Source organism: Mus caroli, unplaced genomic scaffold (genome assembly GCF_978045245.1).
Source record: "Mus caroli unplaced genomic scaffold, Mus_caroli_1 scaffold_10, whole genome shotgun sequence".
In the NCBI taxonomy this organism is placed as follows: Eukaryota; Metazoa; Chordata; class Mammalia; order Rodentia; family Muridae; genus Mus; species Mus caroli.
This window is the reverse complement of record NW_028227265.1, coordinates 104193552-104209508: the sequence shown is the minus strand read 5'-3', so window position 1 is coordinate 104209508 and position 15957 is coordinate 104193552. Positions and strand designations below refer to the sequence as shown.

The 15957-nt window shown below is 45.2% G+C and overlaps 1 protein-coding gene across 1 annotated transcript in view; it reads left to right on the top strand.

Annotated features, from left to right (window-relative positions):
• Kcnu1 (potassium calcium-activated channel subfamily U member 1) overlaps positions 1–15957 on the top strand; it is an 83901-nt gene that overhangs the window by 63262 nt on the left and 4682 nt on the right. Inside the window, exons 22-24 of the mRNA XM_085843490.1 lie at positions 4312–4498; positions 5544–5621; positions 7252–7391. Coding sequence (XP_085699616.1) covers positions 4312–4498; positions 5544–5621; positions 7252–7391 — 405 coding nt within the window. The remainder of the gene's footprint in view (positions 1–4311; positions 4499–5543; positions 5622–7251; positions 7392–15957) is intronic.

The following is a 15957-nucleotide window of genomic DNA, read 5'->3' as shown; positions in this document are numbered from 1 at the left end:
GAGAGGGAGAGGGAGAGGGAGAGGGAGAGGGAGAGGGAGAGGGAGAGGGAGAGGGAGAGGGAGAGGGAGAGGGAGAGGGAGAGGGAGAGGGAGAGGGAGAGGGAGAGGGAGAGGGAGAGGGAGAGGGAGAGGGAGAGGGAGAGGGAGAGGGAGAGGGAGAGGGAGAGGGAGAGGGAGAGGGAGAGGGAGAGGGAGAGGGAGAGGGAGAGGGAGAGGGAGAGGGAGAGGGAGAGGGAGAGGGAGAGGGAGAGGGAGAGGGAGAGGGAGAGGGAGAGGGAGAGGGAGAGGGAGAGGGAGAGGGAGAGGGAGAGGGAGAGGGAGAGGGAGAGGGAGAGGGAGAGGGAGAGGGAGAGGGAGAGGGAGAGGGAGAGGGAGAGGGAGAGGGAGAGGGAGAGGGAGAGGGAGAGGGAGAGGGAGAGGGAGAGGGAGAGGGAGAGGGAGAGGGAGAGGGAGAGGGAGAGGGAGAGGGAGAGGGAGAGGGAGAGGGAGAGGGAGAGGGAGAGGGAGAGGGAGAGGGAGAGGGAGAGGGAGAGGGAGAGGGAGAGGGAGAGGGAGAGGGAGAGGGAGAGGGAGAGGGAGAGGGAGAGGGAGGGGAGAGGGAGAGGGAGAGGGAGAGGGAGGTGGGGCCAAGCAGCCCCTCTTATGGTGGGCTGTTATCTTACTGTTGCTAGGTAACTGGGGAGGAGTGTAGCCTGAAGGTCAGAAGCTTGCAACATTGTCTATATGACTACTAGCCACGCTTCTCCTGTGGGGGCTGTGGGGCCAGTAACTTCCATAGGAGCCTTGAGTCCAGGAGACATGCGGGAATGCCTACCGTGCTATATAGGTGAATTATCACCACTGGGTCCAAGGATTCAGACCTCAGCTGGATTGGAGACCAGACTGTCTGTGTATAGCCCAACGCCCCACATTTACCCACATTCGCTTATTTATAGTCAAGTGGAGTAGAATATAAAGATGCTGAATGTTAGGTGTGGGAGCAGTAGGTTTCCAAGTAGATAGCTTGTCCGATATTATAGGGAATGTGAGTGGAATGAGTAGAATTTAAATCCAGACATTACAGCTCCCGAGTTTCTGTTCAGCCCACCATGTTTTATGGTCTGTGTACAAATGAGATCTTTCCCCTGTGTTTGTGAGTCTGTCTGCTTCTCCCTTGATGGTTAAACCTGAGCCGGCTGGCTGGGCTCTGACCATCCCATCTTTTCTGGACACATCTTACATGGAACACAGTTGCACGTGGGCCATCACAGGGAAGATACAGAGAGGGGCTGGGTCTCCATCGAAATGGACCTGTGGTTGGAACGGCATTTTGCCACTGTGACTGGGCTGAGAGGTGGGACCTAAAGGAAGTGATTGGGTGTGAGGACTCTGCTCCCATAATGTGGTGACACTGTTCCCTGGAATGGGTCTAGCTGCTCAGGGACAGTTGGCCTCCTGCCCTGTCCTGTGTGTGCCATGTGGTTCCCCCCATTCCACACTAAGATGCAGCAGGAAGGCCCTTGCATTATTGGTCCTTCCAGCTTAGATTTCCTAGACTCCAGAACTATGAGAACTGAATTTCTTTTCTTTGTAAATTACTCAGTCTGTGGCATTCTGTTACAGAAGAATGAGCTAAGGCAGAACACAGAGTGAGTGGGTAGCATGTGGATGGTGTTTTATTTGTATTTCACTCTCAGGTTTGTATCCAAAACCATTTCCCTGGATGTAAAGTCCATAATGGGCACTGTGAAATGCATTTTAACTTTTAATGAAATAATACTGGCAGTGTGTAAAAAATACTGATTCTCTAAAAAGCCAATTGGATTTTGTTTTGTTTTGTTTAAAAAAAGAAAAAAGCCACAAAGTTCCCTGCTCCTCCCAGTTTCATTCTGCACAACAGGAGAGAAGGTACCCAGAAGTCTCCAGCTTTAGCTAGTGTCGGGAGTGATCAGTGTTAGACACTGACGCTGCGACAGACCTGACCATGTATGGGGGAGGGTAGTGGAAGGACCCTGGGACTTTGGGCTGAAGAAGCCACCGAGTGGTCAGAGCTTAATGAACATTGTTGGAACTTTGAAGATAATGCTGGGAGCGGTGTAGCCACTGGAGGAGGCTTGTGGAGTTTCAGAAGGAACTTGGAGAGCCCATTAAAGATTCTGTTGGCACTGTTTGATACTTTGTGTTTTAAGTATCTGTGGTTCTGGTGACTGGGATTATAGAACTGGCACTGGTTAAAAAGAGACCAGAACCACGAAGCGGAAATGTTTGCTTCACTGGGGCAATTGCTCCTGGTGTGCTAGAGCCGAGAAATAGGTCGTGATTAAGAAGAGACCAGCATCACTGAGGGGCATAAATCTGGGATAATTTCCTTGGGCTCAGCACAGAAAAGCTGTGGCTCTGAGGAGGCCAAGGCTATACCTTATGCTGGCAGTTGAACTTGGTAATGTGTAAGATTCTCCTTCATAGTACTGGTTTGGAAGCATGAAGGGGTTGTGGAGACTTGTCAGTGTGAGAGGACAGTAGAGGCCACCGGGAAGGTGCACCCTTAGTTAAAGTCTCGGGATTGAAGGAATTACAGAGAGAAGTTGAGGCTTAACACCATGCAGCATGTTAGAGTCCCCGAAGAGAGCCTCAGAGGGGCTATTGGTGACTGTATAACCCAGCTGCAGCAGGAGATTCCTAGATGAGAAACCCCCATTTCCTAGGACAACTACCAAGTACGGCAGCAGCTGTCTGTTCTATCCCAAACCCATTGGAGCCTGGGTGATCATTCTAGGAAGTCTGAATTATACACTGTTGGGCTTCATTTTGATTTGATTTGATTCGATGTTCTGAATCTTCCTGGAGCAGGAAAGTATTTAACTTAATGTTTTGTTTTATAGGATCCATGGTTGAGAGATTTCAGATATTTTGCAGAGGTTTTGCACATTGGCAAGGGACTAGGGATGTTTTAAAGAGACTGAACTTTTTAAGACCATGGGACTTCTGAAATCATTTATGTTTTATATTGCAATATATGAGTTTTGGGGGATGAACAAGAAAGGAATGGCTATGGATTGATAAGTGATGTGTGTGTGTGTGTGTGTGTGTGTGTGTGTGTGTGTGTCCAGCTGACAAGGGATCAATTGTGCTGGCTAGTTTTTTTGTCACCTTGTCACAAGCTGCAGTCACTTGGGAAGAGGGAACCTCAAATGAGAAAATGCCCCCACCAGATTGGCCTATGGAAAAGCCTGTGGTATATCTCCTTGGTTGGTGATTGATGTGGGAGGGCCACTTTGGGTGGTCCCACCTCTGGGCTGGCTGGTGGTCCTTGGTGCAGTAAGAAAGCAGGCCGAGTAAGCCTTGAGGAGTAAGATATCAAGAAGCACTTCTCTAAGGCCTCTGCTTCAGTTCCTGCCTCTGGGTTCCTGCCCTGCTTGAGTTTCTGTCTTGACTTCCCTCTCCAGTGGACTGTAATGTGTAAGTATAAGCCCTTTCCTCTCCAAGTTGCTTTTGGTCTTGGTGTCTCAGCACAGCAATAGAAATGCGAACTAAGACAAACCCCCAAGCATCTTAAAGGTGGGGCTACATTGCTAGCTATTTGGAGAACACAAGTGTGATGGGCTTCTTGCAAGGGTGGGAGATATAGAATTAGCCTTTAGCTCCAGGGTCTCTCTCTCTCTCTCTCTCTCTCTCTCTCTCTCTCTCTCTCTCTCTCTCTCTCTCTCTCTCTCTCTGTCTCCCAACTTTTTCATCACCATGATCACCTTTTACATTCTCTTGCTTGAGTTATTGGGATGGATTTTTTTAAATTTTAATTTAATTTCATGTGTATTGATGTGAGAGTGTCCAAGCCCCTGGAACTGGAGTTACAGAGAGTTGTGAGCTCTCTTGTGAGTACTGGGGATTGAACTTGGGTCCTCTGGAAGGGCAGCCAGTGTTCCTAACCACTAGACCATCTCTCCAACCCCCAAATACTTGTTGTTTGTTTGTTTGTTTGTTTTTCAAGACAGTGTTTCTCTATGTAGCCCTGGATGTCCTGGAACTCTCTCTGTAGACAAGGCTGGCCTCAAATTCACAGAGATCACCTACTTCTGTCACCTCTGCATCTGTACCAAAGTGGATTTTTGCTCCCCATTATCTCATCCGAATTCGTCCTCTGTGAGGGGTCAGTGGCACCACTTCATAGTAAGATAGAAACTATTGATCAGCACAATGTATCAGACAACGGAGCCCTACATTTTAGTCAAGCCAGCAGAGACTTCAGCTAAAAACTGCATCCAAAAAGACACAGCATCATGAACCTTGATGGCCTTCTGACAACCCCTTCACAACAGGAACTTCTCTCCGTAGGGATCTGCACTCTACATGGGAGATCTGATTGCAGTCAATGTAGAGCAGTGCTCTATGTGCGTCATCTTAGCCACACCCTACAAGGCACTGAGCAGCCAGATTCTGGTGGACACAGAGGCCATCATGGCCACTCTCAACATCCAGTCCCTGCGGATCACCTGTCCTAGTCCAGGGTCTTCAAAGTCAGGTCAGAACAATGCCAGACCTCCTGGGCAGGCCCACGGGAAGCTTGAAGGGTTTCCAGTCAAGCTCTGATTACTATCTGCCACATTGTGGGCTGGAGGTGGGGGTGGGGGAGGTTGGCAAACCTAGGCAGTGAACTGATAGATGATAGCATACATGATAATTAAGTTTCTTATACAGCAGGCCTCTGTATAGTTACCTGTTCCATCAAAGACCATCTGTTACAGAATGCCAAGGCATTCCAGGTAGAGTCAGCCAGGCTCTCAGAGTTGGGGAGATGCAAGCAATATCATCTAGAGGATCTTGAGTGGCAGCTAGCACTAGGAGCAGAAGGCTGTTGTAAGGTCTCCAGGGTGCTCAGGAAACAGCCACAGCTTATCATTCCCTACCTGAATATTCTGTAAGAGTATTAATGTGACACAAGGCTCCAAATGACTGAGATACTACTCAAACTACTACTTGGAGACTCCTCTCTCTCTCTCTCTCTCTCTCTCTCTCTCTCTCACACACACACACACACACACACACACACACACACACACACACACACACACACCATCCCTCTTTTATAAAAAGAAGAGACCAAATACAGTCAATCTTCCATCAAGGGTTCTGCATCTGTCAATTCAACCCAACCAGAGACAGAGGCTATTCAGGGGAAAATGTGTCTACATTAAACATCTAAACCTTTACAGACCTTGCCTTGCTGTTCTTTAAGCCCCAGCATCATAGCTATTTATACTGCTAGGTATTGTAGGCCACCTGAGATAATGTGAGCTCCTTGGGAGCTGCTTTGGTGATATGCAAATAACTATGGTATTTTCTGAGAAAGGGCTTACACATCCAAGGATCGGTATTTACAGGGACTCCAATCTTTGTAGATGTCAAGGGGGGCAATTATAATATTCTTTTCTTAATATAGAATTGAATTTGGGATTTGGACCAGAAAGTAACTTTGCTGAGAGAAAGCATTGGGTCACATGGAGTTACTGTACATCTAAGCTTTATGAGCTGTTTATTTGTGCTTGTTGTCTCCTTTTTGTCTGTAGAAGTAAAGATATCATCTGGCTTTGATGGTCATGAAAGGAAGCAAAGATACCAACAGATTCCCATTCTCACTGAGCTGAGTAAGTTGTGTTTCAAGCGGAAATTGATGGGAGAGACTTTTATGGTGCATAGCTGATGTCTCAAGCTCTTTCTAGATCCACAGTCAGGGAATTAAGGAACCAGAAGGTGCCCCAGCAACCTTTTGGGACTGCTTGGATGTCTCCTTGGGCTTCTATCCTGCTGAGGATGCCATCCATGGAAAGTTGTTCTAAGCATCTGAACCAATATCTGTCAGTCAACTTGCAATCACCCTGAAGCTTAGCTGGCTGCAAGTTTAATGTATATCTTCCATTTTAACCCTTTCTAACTTCTTTTGTTTTTGGTTTTGGCTTTGTTTTTGTTTTTTTGAGACAGGGTTTCTCTGTGTAGCCCTGGCTGTCCTGTAGACCAGGCTCGCCTCGAACTCAGAAATCCACCTGCCTCTGCCTCCCAAGTACTGGGATTAAAGGCATGTGCCACCATCCCCCAGCTTTTCTTTCTTTCTCTTTTTTTTTTGAGGGAGTCGGATCTCATTACAGATGGTTGTGAGTCACCACGTGGTTGCTGGGATTTGAACTCAGGACCTTTGGAAGTACTCTTAAGTCAGTGCTCTTAACAGCTGAGCCATCTCTCAACCCCATCTCTAACTTCTAAGATACAATACATTAAATGTATAATTAGAGAAGACGGTAAATGAAGGTGGTGGGCAGATGAGGTGTAGTGTTCAACCACTCAGCAGGGACCACAGCCAAAGACCTTCTGGAAGTAGACAGCCACCATCTAGCAAGTCACCTGCTGATGACTGCTCAGTCTTTGCTCTTCTTTGCTGGAAAGGTTGAGTTGAAATGGGAGCTTCAGGTCTGGCTTTGGTATAGCATATGCCGCCTAAAGGAGAATGAGGAAGAATTTTGAGGCCACTGGTTTAAATGACCCAGCAGAATAAAGACAAAGTCAAATGGTGTATGTATATGTAGGTTAGAGGACAACAGTTGAAATTCTCCTCTCACCACATGGGTCCCAGGGATCAAGCTTGGCAACAAGTGATTTTAGCCTCTAAGACTTCTCTCCACATCCTGCTTTGTTTTCTGTGACAGACCTCATTGGCCTGGAACTCACTAAATGAGCAAATGTGCTGGACAGAGAGCCCCAGGGGCCACCAGCCTCTTTTTTTTTTTTCCCCAGCTCTGGGACTATAAAGATACTCCACCATGCCCAGCTGCTCATTGTTTTCATTTTTGTTATTATTTTAATTTATGTATATGGGTGTTTTGCCTGCATGCCTGTGTATCAGGCATATGTCTACGGCTCACAGAGGCCAAAAGAAGAGTGTGAGGTGTCCTGGAACTGGAGTTCCAGACAGTCATAATCCACCATGTGGATGCTGGGAAATGAACCCAGGTCCTCTGGAAGAACAACCAGTGTTCATAACTGCTGAGCTGTCTTTTCGGCCCCATGGCCTTTTAAAAGTAAACTCTTGGCTCAAACTGCTCTTCCTGCTATTGTGACAAATAGTTTACCGATCAACTTCTATGGTGTGAAAGGAAGAAACGCCCATGGGACACTCTCCCCCTCAGAGCTTTTGTTTGCCACAAAGGATTGGGTTTAGGATTGCAGGCAGCAATCTCTCTTTTGCCATGTGCACTGGCCTTGCCTTTCAATCTTGTCTTGCAGAGAATCCCTCCAACATCCACTTTATTGAGCAGATGGGTGGACTGGATGGAATGCTCAAAGGGACTAGCTTGCATCTTAGCACTTCTTTCTCCACCGGTGCTGTCTTTTCAGACACCTTCTTGGATTCTCTCCTGGCCACGGTAGGTGCAGATAAGCCAGAGTCCCCCCACACACACACTCCCCAGGAACAAGCCCCTCATGGAGAGACCACAGCTCACTGTTCTAAGCCCCTTTAAAAATTTCCCAAAAGGTAACTTGTCTACAGGCATTCTTTCAGGTTTTCACATTTTCAAGACGACAGTCCTGGTGCCGGGATCCCATAAGCCTGGAGGATCAGGACTGTCTCAGGCAGGGTTTCCATTGCTATGAAGAGACACCATGACCAAGGCAACTCTTTTGAAGGGCAACATTTAATTGGGGCTGGCTTACAGGTTCCGTGGTTCAGTCCATTACCATTACGGTGGGAAGCATGGCAGCATCCAGGCAGACATGGTGCTGGAGAAGTAGCTAAGAGTTCTACATCTTGATCTGAAGGCAGCTAGAAGAGTGTCATCCACAGAGGGCAGAGCTTGAACACTAGGAGCCCTCAAAGCCCACACTCACAAAGAGTCACTTCTTCCAATAAGGCAACGCCTATTCGAACAAGGCCACACCTCTTAGTAGTGGTATTTCCCATGGGCCAAGCATATTCGAGTTTGGTCCACAGGGACCAAACTTGGATCTTCACATTCATCCACGAAGACCAGGCTCCTCGGTGTCAGAGCTGTATAGATCATGTAGAGCCCAGTCATTTCTGTAGACATCACCATAAAGGGACCCAAGCCTTTCAAGGGAAAAGGCTTGGCCTTGAGTAGGTGCCAGGAGCCTCCAAGCCTGGGTAGGGTAAAGATGGTGCACAGAGTAGGATTATGGTGTAGCTTTAAAGACTGAGGTCTCTGGATATTCTAGCTCTCTAACTATACTGAAACGCTGATGATAACTTCTTTAAAAGTCCTAAAAACTTCCTTGCTCATTTTGAGAGTTAAAACCCTCTGACTTAGGCGATTGACACCTGTAGCCTAACAGCAGGGGTAGGGGAGTGGGGGTAGGTGGGGGGGATTAAGCAATGTGTGTCCTCTGTTCTATCTCAGTAGGAACTGCTCAGCTCTAACTTTCAGCCTGCTAGTAGTCTGGAAATTGCAGGAAGAAAAAGGGACACTTTGAAAAGTGATTATTGCCATTTATTTCTAAGTTTTAAAAAAGTTTCCTATGAAAGTTTTCTAAGAAAAGGGGGAAAACATAAAGATCTTAAGTGGGGCAAGGGAAAATTTTTCTCTCACTCTTCTCTTTGGGACAATAAACTTCTACTAAACCAGGAGAAGAGAATAACAATCGCAGAAGGAAATACTTTTACATAAGCGAATATGCATAAACTCACAGAAGTTTAGATACAGATTCACGCATGTGCATTTATACATTTCTATTCAATCCCATTGGGCTCAGCTTGCATAGGGTCTCATAATTACCCCCCCCACACACACTCACACACACACTCACACACACACACTCACACACACACACACACACACTCACACACACTCACACACACACACACACACACACACACACACACACACACATCTATACTTACATATGCATTTGGAGCAAAAGATCAAGCATCAGTTCAGGAAGAACTCATTCTGGATGAAAAGGAGCTCCAATCTTTATTGCATAGTGAAAGAAAAAGCTTCTACCCTTTTTAATGCTAAATGAATTAAACTCGTTTGCAAGAAGCAGCTTTGTTCCTTAAATAAGACTAACCTGCCTTGTTATTAAGAAAGGACCAGTTCTGTCCCATGGTAAGGAGAAACCTGCCTGCTCCTTCTGCTCTCTCTGCATTCTGCACATTGCTCTCTTATGTTTTTTTTTTTTTTGTTGTTGTTGTTCTATTATCTATAGCTTCTAAGTTACTCCACTCTGCATTCTCCTCATCTTGCTCTCTTCTGCTCTGGTGTCACAACAATGCTCTTGCTCTCAATGTCTTTTCTCTCAATGCTGTGCCTTTACTTCTAAGTTCTTTAGTTCTAATTTCTGTCTAAAAAGTGTTCTGTCTAAAAAAAATTCTCCTCAGCCCAGTTCCTCTGACTCTTCTCTTGTCCTCAGCACTTATACATCTTCCAGAATATATGATTACATGTTAAAAAGTTCATCACAAGTTCACACATAAAATCAAATCATAAATTGAAATAGGAGTTTACAACAGCGAATGTTTACATGCATATCCATTAGGAGTACTAGCTAAACATTCATCATTGGCCACAGCTCCACAGGTTCATTGAAAGTTAAAAACCATAACTAAGTTATTAGTAATGTTTTATATAGATAAACCCAGTCAATATTTTATCTTCTGTCCTAGCGCCAATAATAAATTGTTAGTTCCCTTTTTATGACCTTTGGTTAATTGTTTTACAACCTCTTGGAATGTGCTCTGAGTAGGAGAAAGTCTGTTTTCTATCTAGAAGCAATTAACTGGTGACATATGGGAGACTGGCAGAGTTCTCATTGCAGTTTTGACCATCAGAAAAGGACCTAATAGCAGTCTACTATAAAAGAGCTTAATAAATACTGATATAATTTTAGGAATTCTTATAGGATCACCATTAAGAATTAAGAAGTAATCTATTTGTCTATATAGCATCACTGCAAGACAGTACATCTTCATAGTTCTGTAGCGATCTGCTCAGAAGGGGTGGGCTAATACCTAGTGGTTATTATATATGTTTAATAATAACAGGAAAAGCATATTGACAGCAGGAATCTTTCCTAAAATGATTTAGTCCTGGGTCTTGCCTGTCGGAGCTTTGTCCTAGATATAATCCAATGGGAAGTCATTTCAGGAAGATCACCCGCTAGGCATTAGCTTGTCCTATGATGGGTCCTGACAGGTAGGAATGTGAAGTTTGTTCAGGTCTAAGCCAAATCTTGTGCATTGCCCCTGTCTTGGGATCCATTTTAAGCACTTGGTGATTGGTTCTTTGGCAGTGATCAGATGACTGGCATCCATTACAGGATTCCCATAAGTAGAGTTCACTCTGAAAGAGCAACTGAACACCTACACTGTGCTGGTCACTGTTCAAGGATGTACCAGTGACTGATTTAAATACAGATAACTAGTGATGCAGAAAGAATGTATAGAAGGGCAAAAGTCAGGGGAGATAGGAAATATGAAGTGTAGGGAAAGGGTGTCAGTTATAACCAGGGAAGGGATTCTGAAAAGAGTTATGCGCATCATAATCTAGAGGAGGGTAGACACCACTCAGAGCCTTGGAGAAGAATGTTTCAGGCAGGGGTAAGGTAAGAACATGCCCTGGGAATCTGAGGAGTTGTCTAAGACCCAGAGAGTCAGTGTGCAGCCATTTAGGAATGACTTTGGGAACTCCTGAAAGGAGTCAGTGTAAGCCAGTGCCTCAGATTGCTCCCTCTGGGACTTTTCAAGAGGTTACAAGAAGACCAAATATCAATACGCGGATCTTAAGTGCACAGGGCTCTGAGGAAAGGCTGATAAACATTCTGCTTTCTGCAGTTCCACAAAAGAGAAGGCATCGTTCCTGAACTGAGTGGATGTCCCAAATGCATTACACATATGGTAGAGCATGACTGGATATGCATAGTCTCTCTATGTCCTCAGTGCCATTTAGTACTGAATCACATGGCTCTGCTCCCCTTAGCCACAGGGAACATCACAAAAACCCCACTGTGCTCTCAGACAGATAGCTCTACCTTGGTACTAGAACACTGAAACCAGGGACAGGCTATCAAGTTCCTGAAGGGTAAGCAACTTAAAACCCTGGCCAAGCCAGACATATTTGCATTGAAGAGAACCAAGTCAGGTTCTTTTTCTGAGCTAACTCATGTTAACATTGTGTAACTGGATCTCACCAATGTGTCAGTTAACTTTTTAACAATTAAACCAGGGTAGGAGGCAGAGGTGACTGTTGATGAACTTGACCTGCCGAAAAGAAACATTGTAGCTCTCTGCTCTCTGCAGATACTCTTAGGCTGCAGATTAGTTCTCGTTCATTATGAGTGTGGAACACCGATAAGCGAGTCAGTCTGTCATCATCCTCATCATCCACAAGAATGGGCTCTTGATTGAGAAGGGTGACCCATAACTAGTGTCCCACCACCTAAGAGTTCTGAACTATGTGTCCATACATGCTTTCAAGAGATATATTATATCCATGGCTAGCAGGAGAGATGGAAAGTGTTGGAACAGTAGAAATTTTATGAAGGATTGTATAATATAAGCCATCATAGGAGACTCATTTTTATGTAGTCTGGAACTAGACATTGGGACCGTGGCTCAGGGATGCCTCTAGTCACTCCCTATGTGGGCTTGGTCTTGCATAGTCCGAATGCAACATAACGTGTCTTTATTCATTGTACCAGTGGGTTTTAGTCAGTGGAAGAGATTGACATCATCCTGGGGTTGGGGGCAAGAGAAATAGACTACATAAAACCCCCAGAAGAGGGGCTGGAGAGATGGCTCAGCGGTTAAGAGCACTGACTACTCTTCCAAAGGTCCTGAGTTCAATTCTCAGCAACCACATGGTGGCTCACAACTATCTGTAATAGGATCAGATGCCCTCTTCTGGTGTGTCTGAAGACAGCTACAGTGTATTCACATAGATATAATAAATAAATCTTTAACAAAAACAAAAACAACTCAGAAAAAAGTATTCTAAAGCCTGGTGACTGTCTATGGAAAAGAGACAAGGCCAAGAAAGTGTGCTCTATATAAGTATTTGTCATAACAGGTCAAAAGCAACAGTGGCCATCAGCTAAACCTTAATGTTCCTTAGCACTACACATTCAATGTAGAACTGTGTCTTGGTTAAAGGGATAAGGGAACAGGCAGCACCCCCAACAACAAAACCAGTGTGGTGGTGCACGCCTTTAATCCCAGCACTTGGGAGGCAGAGGCAGGTGGATTTCTGAGTTCAAGGCCAACCTGGTCTACAGAGTGAGTTCCAGGACAGCCAGGGCTACACAGAGAAACCCTGTCTTGAAAAACAAATTAAAACAAACAAACAAACAAAACCAAACAAACAAACAAAAAAGGCACAGGCAGCAGTGGAACATCAGTGTAGAGTCATCCTTATGCCAAGGAGACTAGCTTAGGTCTTGAACCACTAGATACCCACCTGGTGCTTTCTGTTCCAGCTATTAAATCTTAAAGATGTGTGGCTGGGGTAGGTACTCCTAACAGCCAAACCAGGTCTCCAGCCCAAAATATGTATTTTTTAAAATGTGAATGTGTTGGGGTGAGAGGTATGTGCATGTGAGTGTGGGTACCTACAGAGACCAGAAGAGGGCGCCAGATCCCCTGGAACGAGAGCTATAGGCAGTAAGAATTGCTTATCATAGATTTCAGTTGGTTTAACTTGTGTGGTTCATTGACCAAGAATTATTTTTTTAATTTCTCAGGTTCCTCTTTGGTCTACTCTTCATCATTGAGTAATGAGCTTTTAATCTCTGTGAGTTTGTGTTGTTACTCAAGGTGTGTTTGCTGTTGATGTTTATTGCATTGTAGTCCCATGGAATACATGGAATTATCTCAGTTTTCATGTCCTTGTTGAGCTTTGTTTTCTGTCCCAGTATGTGGTCTATTTTAGAGGCACTTCCATGGAGTACGGAGTCCATTGTACGTTCTTTGGTGCTCGGATAGTGTTTTAGTTAGGGTTTTACTGCTGTGAACAGACCCCATGACCAAGGCAAGTCCTATAAAAAACAACATTTACTTGGGGCTGGATTACAGGTTCAGAGGTTCAGTCCATTATCATCAAGGTGGGAGCATGGCAGCATCCAGGCAGGCATGGCACAGGAGGAGCTGAGAGTTCTATGTCTTCATCCAAAGGCTGCTAGTGTTAAACTGACTCTCAGGCAACTAGGGTGAGGGTCTTAAGCCCACACCCACAGTGACACACCTACTCCAACCAGGTCACACCTATTCCAACAAGGCCACACCTCCAAATGGTGCCACTCCCTGGTCCAAGAATATACAAACCATGACACGTAGGTTACTCGGTCACTGTTAGAACCGTTTGATATATGGTATAATTTGGTTCTAATGATTCTTTTTATTCATTGTCCAGACAACTATCACTGATATCTGTGGTAGAATGTGGGGTATTGAAATTGCCCACTACCAGCCAGGTGTGGTGGCACATGTCTTTAATCCCAGCACTCGGGAGGCAGAGGCAGGAGGATTTCTGAGTTCGAGGTCAGTCTGGTCTACAAAGTGAGTTCCGGGACAGCCAGGGCTATGCAGAGAAACCCTGTCTTGAAAATCCAAAAAAAGGAAAAAGAAAAAAAAAAAAAAAGAAAAGAAAAGAAATTGCCCACTACCACTGAGTTGGGATTAATCTGAGTCTTGAACTACAATAGTATACTTCTGTTGCATGTAATTTTAAAAAACACGCTTCTGCCTTTGCCTCGGACTGTGGCCTGTGCTCTGGTTCCTCCCAGCTTAGCTCTGAGAATGGATACCACCAACCCCTCTCCCAGCTTGCCCAAGAGCTGTGACCCTACAGCTTCTGCCTACAGTCTGGCCACTCCCAGCTTCCTCCTTTGTCCCTCCTGGCTAGCTTTGGCAATGGCCAGCTACAATGGCGCTCCCAGCTTCTCTGGGCTTAGCTTTGCCAAGCCACCATCAATGATTTGGCTTCTCTCTATCTCTGCCCACCTTTGCTCCATGGAAGAAAAACATTCAGAAAGCTTTATTAGTTTAGAACTTGCCAGATAACACAGTTGCTGGTCACAGAATCTCCTGCCCTAAACTTATCCACCAACCTGTCTCAGCTAGCATATATCAGTCCAGCTGGTTCTAACTACCCCAAGATCTTACGTGGTTGTTGTGTGCTTCTTGTTCCAAAGCCTGACTGAAAAGGCCTCTCCTCTTTCCTCAAGTCCCTTTTCCTCCTGGGACCCAGAAGTCCCACCTTTACCCTTTGTCCAGCAATTGGCTCCCACCTTCTTTACTGACAAAATCAAAAGCCAATTAGGGAATCAGCACATCTCCTCCCTACACACTTCTTATGAAATTGGGTATGTCAGAATTTGGTGCATATGCGTTTAGGATTATAATGCCCTCTTGATTAATTTTTCTCTTGAGTGGGGTAAAGTGTCCTTTATTTCTTCTGGTGGGGTTTGACTTGAAGTCTGCTTTGTTGGAGATGAGGATAGCAGTGTTTGCTCATTTCTGGTCCCGTTACTTGGAGTTCTTCTTCCACCCTTCCACACTTAGGTGATGCCATCCTTGACATTCTCATAGACAATGAAACTATCATTTTCTCCTCTCTTTGTTTCTTTCCTTTTGGGTTTTCAAAACAGGGTTTCTTTCTATAGTCTTGGCTGTCCTGGAACTCACTTTATAGACCAGGCTGGCCTTGAACTCACAGAAGTCCAACTGCCTCTCCTCAGCCTCCCAAACTTGTGTAAGCCCCAGACAAGCACGGGAGAGCAAGGCCACATAGGGATTCATCACCTGAACTCAATACACTGAATAGGTGAAACTCCAGATGAGGACTCAAGAGTTTTCAGTAACGACCTGCAGGAGAAGACAAATGGCAGCAGATGAGTCTCCCCCAGGCCCTTGGGTGGGAGGTGGTTTGAGAACAATGCCAGCAGTCTGGACAGGAGAGTCAGAAAGATGGACTCATGATGGACTCAAAGTCAGCCAGATTTAGTAAATGTTCTTTCTAAAGAATATTTAGTAAGAACATCAATATTTTAAGAACAAAAATAGAAATGTAAGAAGTGAAAAAAATGGGGCTGGTGAGATGGCTCAGTGGGTAAGAGCACCCGACTGCTCTTCCGAAGGTCCAGAGTTCAAATCCCAGCAACCACATGGTGGCTCACAACCATCCGTAAGGAGATCTGGCGCCCTCTTCTGGAGTGTCTGAAGACAGCTACAGTGTACTTACATATAATAAATAAATAAATAAATAAATAAATAAATAAATAAATAAATAAAGAAGTGAAAAAAATGATTAAATAAAAACAATGTATTTTTTCCTTAGCATATTCTTTTTTAAAAAAACAATTTTTATTAGATATTTTCTTCATTTACATTTCAAATGCTATCCCCAAAGCGCCCCCTATACCCTCCCGGTGCCCTACTCCCCAACCCACCCACTCCTGCTTCCTGGCCCTGGCATTCCCCTGTACTGGGGCATATGATCTTCGCAAGACCACGGGCCTCTCTTCCCAATGATGGCTGACTAGGCCATCCTCTGCTACATATACAGCTAGAGACACAAGCTCTGGGGGTACTGGTTAGTTCATATTGTTGAAAAAGAAAAAGAAAAACCCACAATGTAGCGTATCCTGAGAGTTCTAAAATTTTCACCGCCGGAAAAATGAAGGTTAAACTGCTCTCAAAGTTTGTCTTGCTTTGGAAATGACCACAAAGGCTGGCCAGGGTGTAGGGAATGTTGGGCCTTATTCAGAGCTTCCAGATATGTAAATTTCTGCAGACTCTATGGAAATCAGGATGGAGGCTTCCCCCAAATTTAAAACTCTGGATCGAAGAAGACTCAGTGGTTATGAGTTCCTGTGCAACTGCAGGGCCTAGAGTTTAATTTCAGCATCTACACAATAGGCTGAGTGTTGATCCACGAGCTCCAGATTGTGAGGGAGACAGGAGAATTTTCTGGCTGCTGGGCT